Source organism: Elaeis guineensis, chromosome 1, assembly GCF_000442705.2.
Source record: "Elaeis guineensis isolate ETL-2024a chromosome 1, EG11, whole genome shotgun sequence".
Lineage (NCBI taxonomy): Eukaryota > Viridiplantae > Streptophyta > Magnoliopsida > Arecales > Arecaceae > Elaeis > Elaeis guineensis.
Window position 1 is genome coordinate 2,318,897 of NC_025993.2, and position 9,871 is coordinate 2,328,767.

The following is a 9,871-nucleotide window of genomic DNA, read 5'->3' on the forward strand; positions in this document are numbered from 1 at the left end:
GAAGTCAAGAAGATGAAATTCTGTGATATATCGACCACTCTCTGCATGACCCACATAGGAATTGTGAATCAAAACAGAAATGGAAAGGAGCACTTCTTTTGCTCTATCTTGAGGTATCTATAAAAGATTTTAATGAAGTACCTTTTAAATTAGGAGGAATCATAAAGTTTTTCAAGCAGGTATTTTGTTACACAAGGTTCCATGTAGATAAGCTGGCATCGAATCAAAAGAAACAATTACATATTGTCATCAAGTAAAAAAGGGCATTGATTGAAACTGTAGCTTTCAATCAATTTCCACCAAGCAAATTCCAGGTTAATACTGAACATCTCTACCGATTTTTCATTTGCAGCATAGTGCAGCAAGGTTATAATGAAGCATATTTCTAGAGCATCAGGTATTGTCATTTTACAATATCCAAGCTACACTTGCTTACCTATTAGTTGCTAAATGTCTGTGCCGAAGTGCTCTCCGGCCTATATCTTGCCGGAAGAATCCTTCAGGCCAGTCGATTACTTCAGCTGCTTTGTAAGCTCTCTCTCGTGCTTCTTCTAAATCTTTACCCTTTGCAGTGACACCAAGCACACGGCCCCCAGAGGCGATGAAGTTACCATTTGAGTCTAGTGCTGTTCCTGCATGAAATATCTTAACCATTGGTGCTACGGTCTCTGCCTCTTCAAGATTTCTTATAACAGTTCCCTTCTCATAGGACCCTGGATAACCTCGGCTTGCCATCACAACCACCATGGCTGATCCAGGTGACCAATTTAGTGATACCTGCCTAACTCTCCTCTACAAGCTGCAAGCAGTACTTGTGCCAGGTCAGACTCCAACCGCAGCATTAGAACCTGTATGAGAACATCACAGACAAGTGCACGTTACTATTCATAACTTTGCTACCACAAAAGTAACATTTATTTTGCAAATGCTTCCGAGAAAGGACAAAGCTAAAATTTTCATGCCACATATAACGACTGAAACAATAGAGAGCACTGAAAATGGATAACCCACGCATGCCCTACAGACTCGAATTATACAAAATTTAATGATCTAATGCATTCCAATTAAATCAAATGCAATTTTTAGTTCCATTGTTCTCTTGAAATTTAACAAAATGAAAAGGTGTGACCAAATGACAGACAGATTGATCCCCTTAAATTCTGTTCATATCAGCCTATTTAAATTAATTACACAATCATATATTGCACGAATACATTTGTACAATTTCAAACAAGTGGAGCAAGAAATAATTCAAGATATGCTCAAGCAGCTACCAACCTGGCATTCAGGATCTCCAAAACGCACATTGTACTCAATAAGCTTAGGCATCCCAGTTTTTTTCTCAATCATAAGCCCAGCATATAAGACCCCAACAAATTTGCGACCTTCTTCAGCCATTCCCTTCACTGTGGGGGAAATTATTGTTTCCATAACCACAGACTCTAGCTCTCTAGTTAATATCGGAGCAGGGGAATATGCCCCCATTCCACCAGTATTTGGACCAGTATCACCATCACCAACTCTTTTATGGTCTTGCGCAGACTCAAGAGGCATGGCGGTCTCACCATCTACCAAAGCAAAGAATGAAGCTTCTTCTCCCTCAAGAAATTCTTCAATAATGACTCGGGAACCAGCAGACCCAAAAGCACCATTTACCAGCATTAAGTCTATAGCATCATATGCCTCTTCTAGAGTCATGGCAACAATAACTCCTTTCCCAGCAGCCAACCCATCAGCCTTGACAACAATGGGTGCTCCTTGCTCCTTAATGTATTTCTTTGCGTCGGATGGGTTTGTAAAAGTTTGATACTGCAAAATTCACAAACAACATTAACAGTTTGACACTCTAGATATGCACAGACTAAAAGATTTGCTTGGGAAAAAATTGTCATATTACTTCAGTTTTCTCATATTATGTCATGAAAAGGATGATTTAGTAGTATTTAATAAGTCAAGGCAAGTCAAAAATATTGAACAAGAATTAGAAAGGAATAAGAAAATAGGAGCTACTGATTTTTCAGTTTTATTTTTGTCCCTCAAGATTATATTTAACTAGGAGCAGCAAAATATTATAATCCTATCTTCCCTGTGGTCTGTCGCAATATAATATTATTTCCAAGCTATTTTAGCAAAAAGTAACGGATACATTTCTTGACTTACTGAACGAACTCAATAAGTTAGTTAAGAAAGGTCCTATGTCATTTTGGCCTCAGATATAGCAAGACAGTATTCCTGTTTTAAATCTTTGAAATTTCTTTTCTGGCTCAACCATTTAACGAAGAAATACTAACACATAATATTGATCACTTCATTGACTGATGAGTCATAATGAATATTCACTAAATCACCGACATGATGCTTGTCAATAGAAGTACAACTAACCTTTGCAGTGGGGATTCCATATTTATCACACAACTTCTTCATAAAGTCCTTTGACCCCTCCAATGCTGCAGCCTCCGATGAAGGGCCAAATGTTGGGATGCCAGCTTCAACAAGGTCATTTACAAGGCCAGAAACCAATGGAGCTTCTGGACCCACCACAAACTAGCCCAACTCCCCTACTGCGGCAAAAGGCGATTGCAGCTTTGCTATCCAATATGTTTAAGTCTGATATGCAAGTCGCATTGCCAGAATTAGAAATCCCTGCATTACCAGGTGCACAAAAAACTGCATCACAAGATGGAGATCGCTGCAAGGCATAGCAAAGTGCGTGTTCCCTTCCTCCACCACCAATGACCAACACCACTAACCTCTCTTCTGCAATAAGACCTATGTAAATTCAGATACAACAATCTTTTACAATAAAACAAGATATCTCATAAAGAGGAAAACAAAAATCACTGCACAAAACATTGCTGCATATATTAGGACAGATGCAGCAAGAATTCCACTTATGACTCCTACAGTAGGTTTTCTACTTCTTTTCAGCTTTCTCATTCCTTATTTATTTACTTTGACTATGTTCATATGTTTGTGTAGAGTGCACGTCATATGTCAAAGCACTTAACATTCTTAGAAGCATAGAGGGAACAGGAGCTGATGCAATAATGAGACCCAACAAATTGACCATTACATCTTATGTTCCTTGTAATTTAAATTGGCAAGCAAGGCCAAACTAGACAAGTTTCTTTTTAAAATTTACCCATCACTGAAACTTCAGCTTTTGCTCAAGAAATGTAAAAAATGAGACTTTCTTGACCCAATATTAAATAATTGCCCCCTTAAAATTAAGATCATGGTTAATTGCCAGGTCATGCCCAAAGAGGAAACAATGCAGCATGAAAAAGCCAAAAAAAAAAAAAAGCTAATAGTTTTGCCATCATGCCCTCTCTTTCCTTCTGTCTGTTCCCATCTAATAGGGATTTACATTTCGAGAAAGAAATTCCTTAGCCCATTGCCCATGCTAAAAGCTGAAACTTAACATATCTATGTTTAAATGATGTGAGGATTTTTGCAATCATATACAATTCCTTCGGCAGCTATAACCATGCATGCGCATGAGTAGCAAAGAAGGTTGAATCCATGATGCATGCAAGAGAGAGCTCGTATTTCTGAATTGATAATTGCAAAATTTACTTTAACAAAATTTTATTTTTTAAAATAAAAGGAAGTGAAGAACTCTAAGCACTTTTTATTCCTTGAAATAATATAAACAAAACCATAATCCTTCTACAAAATGAAAACCTATATTAGCTTACAGAAAATCTCTTCTAAAGATTATTATGCATTATCTTCTTTCTGAAATGCACTTTGGGTATGGGTTTCCCCCAAAAAATGCAGGAATTTGACAATCAAGAGAAGCTTCCTATTAACTATGGGCTGGGTATTCCACTGCATTTAGGGAAATAGACAGATTAGATTAACAGCAAGTATTACTTGTTTTCTCAGTTTTAGGAACCCTGAGACAAAAACAAGAGATGATTTATCTTGAAACCAAATAGCAATCAGTGAAGTTGAATCAAGTCCTCACAGAAGTAACAACTTGTTCAAATTAGAGAGAATGTAGATTAGTACCTTAAGTATTTATAAATAAACTTCATTTGTGCTTGAACCAATCTTTCCTTACACACTACGTTGCCTGACTATAACTCCACCCATGAAGTCTTTTGCAAGTATTAAAAGCACAGACCGACATGGCTAACACACACACCATTCTAGTGCTTGCCAAGCTCCAGCATGCAATATGACACTTAAAACCTTGATCTTTCACACTCACTATACAAGTGACCTTCCTCTGACATTCTATCTGATTCCACCATTTCATAACCTCAGGAATTAAATACAAGAATAATGCATGCTGTCAAGTACTTCCATCAAAAGGCACTACAAAGACTAAATGTCTATATTCCTGTAAAGGGCTTTGAACAGCAAGGTTTTTTCCCTCTATTCTGGTGTACTATCTCCCAAAAAATCTGATGTTGTGCAGTAAACATTAAAAATTAAACCAAAGAGGCACATGCATCAATAGTATTGTCATCTTATCTAAATAGATAAGGATGCTTCAAAGCATCGCAATATATGGGTATAGAGTTCAGGTCATAGGTTTTGGGCATGAGACTGTTTCAAACAGTTCCACCTTTTAAAAATGTGTTATTTGACATGCATCAATATTCACAGAGAGCATGATCTGACAGGTCCAACAAAATACTGGTTATGATCATAGATTTATTCAAGTTATGACCAGCTCTTTCACATCACACAATATTTTCACGAAAATGAAGTGATATTAAGGGCCTGTTTTGATGCCCATATGTACTATCTGTGTTTTATCTCCACATAAGCGAGAGAAAATGGAGGAGGAAGGGGCGGGGGGGAGGAATAATTTGGGAGGAGCAGGATAAAGCAATGATCCTAAGACTCATGGATTTTCAGAACAAAGCATTTCTCTCTTCCTTCAGCTTCCTTGCTTAGCTACTTCCAACAAGCATAGGTGACATCATATGCATAAGATAGTTGAGTAACGAAACAAGGCTCAAAAATTCCTTTGATCTTCCACATCTATTAAAAGAAGGGTCTCAATTAGGGATAGGGATGGCAATGGGTCGGGTATTGTACTACCCGTCCCCAAACCCGAACTTAATATCCTATACCCAAATCCTACTCGATACCCGATCGGGTAAGAAAAGAGATACCCATTCTCATACCCAACGGATTCAGGGATACCCACGGATAATCCATTTCCCCATATCCAACCCATACCCGCCCCATGCCTAACCCATACCCAAAAAAAATAAACAATCAAAATAATTTTATGCATATTATCAATCAAAACAAAATTACCAATTCAACATAGAATATAATTTATAAGTCCAGATTTATAGAAATCAAACATAGAAATAGAATTACAATTCAACATAGAACATATAAATAATTAAAATAATTTTATGCATATTATCAACCAAAATCGAATTACCAAAACAGAATTATAAACATATATATTCGGATATGGATTCAGGTATTACCCATACCCATAGGTTCGGATCGGATTTGGATTCGGATTCGGATAGAAAACAGCACTACCCATACCCTACCCATATCCGTGCTACAGTTTTCTAGTTTTACCCCAAACCCTATTTTTCGAGTTTGACCGGGTTTGGGTAGGGTGCATACCCATCGGGTCGGATCAATTTTGCAATCTCTAATTAGGGATGCTTGCTGCAAATAGCCCCTGAGTTAAAAGCGCATCCAAATACATTCTAAACTCAAAGTCTTAACAACCTGCACACTATTTCTATTTAATTACACATAGTAATGATACTAATTATCTTGCATATAGTATTTATAATGTATAGCAAACAAATGAAATTAATTTAAGCAAATATATGCTTCAAAATGTAAAGCGTCATTCAACTGAAGATGCTTTGAAGTGAAGAAAAAGAAAATGAAAACAATATGCCATTGTTGAGCATCCCAAGACAGGTGTGCCTAGTAACAAACTCTTCCAAAATATTGAAAATTCTCCTATTATTATCTACATCAAAAGTCCTTTTCTCCCAGTTTATGTGAAACTTAGTAAAAAGTCACACTTGTGTGAATTCTATTAAATTGTATTTTTTTCAAAATATTTATTGACTGAATTTCTCCTATCCATTGAGATGTTTTTAGTAGTTTCTATATCTTTCTCTATATTATTTTCATGTTTCTGTCTCCAACTCTTTTACAAACTTCGACAAATTATGAACTTCTTGTTTAGTGAAATCATTCCAAATTTATAAGTATAATTATGCTGATGCTGATGCTCCAAGGTTGTTTGTAAAATTTTGATCAAATCATAAATGACTTTTTCCTAAGCATGCTCAAAGTTCTTCTCTTGAGTATCCTTTTTCTGTCTAGAATTATTAGCTCCTCCCACAGCACTGTCTAAACCTGCCTTTAGACATGCATGGCTCTTAATGCTTGCACAGAGTTTCTTGATTAAGGATAAACAAAGAAACATTTAAAGAAATTTGATGAATTAACTATAAGAAATGATATTTGAATAGGCAACCAATAAATATTCTTAATTCTGTTGACAGTTTCATACCAGAAATATTTGCATCACCTTTGCGCATGTCAGAGAAGCCAGGTTGCTTCATAGTTTCATCTGAACTTGCTCTTGGAATGGCGTTTATGCGCGAGGACGAAAGAGATCCCTTAATATAAAAAGTTGAAAGATTGTTCCATTTCCTATACCCAGCAAAAGTAACACGACTATTGAAGCTCCCACTGAGATGATTGTTGCAAAATGTTTTGGTTCCTCGGCTTTCCAGAAAGTTAAGGGACTTTGCAATGGTACAAGCAACAGAAGCCATAAAACCCTAACAGGAAAATAATAGAAATTATTAGGACTCGATCCAGAATTCGAAATGCTACATTTTTTTTTAAAAAGATCTCCACAACGTAATAATCCTAGCTAAACCATCAGGCTAATCTGACCAATTTTTTTCAAACTTATGCAAAAAGTTTAGCTGAATTTAGCCCCAGAGCAATTCAAAGAAAAAAAAAAATCTGAAGTGCAAATTCTAGATCCCAAGATCAGAAAGAGACAAGAGCGAATCTATTAGAAGTCAATATTATCTTTAAAAAAAAAAAAATCCTTTCATGGACCTTAATCTTTTACGGACCAAAAAATGCCCCAAGGGTTTATAGTGTTAGATCAGCTACTATCTTTTGAAAATCATTCCCATTTCCTTTGGATTCATTAAGGAATAAAAACGAAAAAAAAAAAAAATCGAAGCGAGACGAAATCTTACCTTCCAATACTTCTGGAACGCCGAAATACCGCAGTTCTCTTGAACGCCGCCCTGGAGGGGAAGATATGCTTCCCCCTCGCCCGAGGTTGGAGGATTAAATATATCCTACACCTGGTGTACCAGCTCAGTGGAACACCAGGCCAATAACATGCCACCACGTTGATATTCTTGCCACCGAGGAGGTTCTCGACGGTGGAGAGGCCGGAGACCGCGCCGCACCGGCGGGCGCTGTGAGGCCCGGCCCAAGCAACGAATCCAAACCCAAAAAAAAAAAAAAAAAAAATAGAGGAGAAAAACTCCCGAAGGGAGTCTTCTTCCTCCGTTCATCGGCTCCTAATCGGAGTCGAAAACAAATTTCCTCCGGCTCTATTTAAGGAGGAGAACCCTCCTCTCTCCTCTCATCGAGAAATCCCGGGGCAAAACGGCGGCAATCGTCAGAAATTCCTCACGGAGACCCGTCGCCGTGCCGTCCAATTTCTCGCCGAAAAAGCTTCGCCGGCGACGGAGGTAAGCCTCCTCCTCTTCCTCTCTTCTCCCCCTTCTTTCTCGTGCCGATGTGCACGCTCGCCGGCGACCGGAGTCGTCGAATTTTGTTGCGGAAGAATTTTTTTTTTTTGCCATTTTGCCGTCGCCGGTGGTCACCGCCGACCACCGGTTTGGCCCTCTTCTTATCGGCGAGTCACCCCCTCCTGTCGACGGCCGCCCCACGCCGACTGCGCCGCCGGCCGACCACCCAACGAGGGGACCTTAAGGTCCCCTGTTTCAGCCCAAAAGGAACCCACGGGAGAAGGAAAAAAAAAGAAGAAGAAGGAGGAGGAAAAGAAAAGAAAAAAAAAAAGAAAAAAGGAAAAGGAAAAAAAGAAAAAGGAAAAAAAAAGAAAAAAAAGAAAGAAAAAAATAAAATAATAGTAATATAATAATATAATAAATAGGATTTTCTCTCCTCTCTCTTCCGTGAAGAAAAAGAGAAAAAAAAAGGAAAGAAAAGAAGAAAAAAAATAAATTAATAAATAATGATATAAATAATAAAATATGAGAAAGAGAGTTTCTCTCTCTTCCCTCTCTCTCTTCAGCCTGAACTAGTATTTTCTCTCTCTAGAATTGGACTTTCTCTCTACTTTCTCTCTCTAAAATCCTCTCTCTAGATTATTTCTCTCTCCTAAGATTTTTAAAATTTTGAGAAGAATGATGATGAATTTAAATGATTCTCGTAATGGATTTTTGATCTGTGATCGTCGGACGATACACCGACATCCACTTTGATCAGATCAAGTATTTTTAGATTTTATTTCTCATGATCTTATTTAATTATCCACATGATAATTTTAGCATGATTTGATCTGATCGATCAGAATTTGTTGAATCATATTGTCTGAAGAATTCAAGATGAGTTTTCTCTCTCTAGAATTTTCTTTCTCTAAAATATTCTCTCTCTTGATTGATTCTCTCTCTAAAAAAGGTTAGTGAATGAAGAAATTTCTTTTAATAAGTCTGATCTGATTCTAATGAAGAATCTTGATCCATGATTGTCAGACAGCGTACTGGCACCCACCTTGATCAGACCATGAATCTTTAGATTTGATCATCCATGATCCCGATCTAGTCATGACTTGATTTGATCATGTTGATTTCACCAATCAAGATATTGGACCAATCATAATGTTGGATTGTGTCATCTGATCAATTCGAATTGTACCTCATTAATTTCTCTCTCCTCTAATTGTCTCTCTCTACTTGATTTTATGAAATCGATGAAGAAACCTCGTCCTATCACTTCGAATCCGATTTAATCTAATAGTCAAACTTTGGATCATTTAGGTCCTAATTAGATTTTGATTAGATAAAATTAGATGATCGGACCCAATCTAAACCGTTGAAATATGGTATTCGTATTCTTTCTAATTATTAAAATTGATTCTGTATAGGATTGTGGATGTTTGATCATGGGATATTGCGATATGATCTACGAACAGAATTTTTGGAAAAAAATTTATAGAATTATGTGGATTTATTGGAGTGTGTTCGAGGTAAGTAATGTTTCACTTTTTCTAGATTTATCGGCAAATTATAATGTATTTTTCTGACATGATTTGTGAAACGATGCATGAATTGGATGAATGGTATTTTGTTATGAAAATATCTTATTTGAAATGTTATGATGAAGCATGATTGAACATATTGATTTCGTGATGCATTATATTGATTGATTTCGATATTACATGATTATATGTTTTATTATCGAAATTAGAATATGAAATATGATTTATGAAGAATTATGATATAAGAAACATTATGAATTGACAACCTAACTATGTAAAGGACCCCGCCAATGGGGGCATATACGTTGGCAATTGATTGTCCTGAGGGTTTATGTCGCCAGCGAGACCAGCGACATTTCGTCAGAGAGACCAGCGACAAACCGCCAGCGAGACCAGCGATTCCAAAGGACATGGCTGTCAGATGATTCGCAGCCTACCGCAAGCAGATACGCGGTATTATGACCCTGCCACAGAAAAAATGTGGTCATAACTCATGGTTGACGAAAAGAAATTGAAGAACAAAAGAAATTGAAATCTCGAAAGAAACTTGAATTTTCGGAAAAGTAATGAATTTGGCATGAATTATATTGCATAATTAAA

At 37.0% G+C, this 9,871-nt stretch overlaps 1 protein-coding gene across 1 annotated transcript; it reads right to left on the reverse strand.

Moving 5' to 3' along the window:
• Window positions 1-182: 182 nt before the first annotated feature.
• LOC105036098 (phosphoribosylamine--glycine ligase) lies at window positions 183-7,449 on the reverse strand. Its single transcript, XM_073253872.1, is given in 7 exon segments — window positions 183-779; window positions 782-848; window positions 1,279-1,809; window positions 2,383-2,541; window positions 2,543-2,769; window positions 6,524-6,797; window positions 7,233-7,449. Coding segments are annotated over 6 exon segments (1,599 nt in total). The 5' UTR covers window positions 6,792-6,797; window positions 7,233-7,449; the 3' UTR covers window positions 183-432.
• Window positions 7,450-9,871: the final 2,422 nt, after the last annotated feature.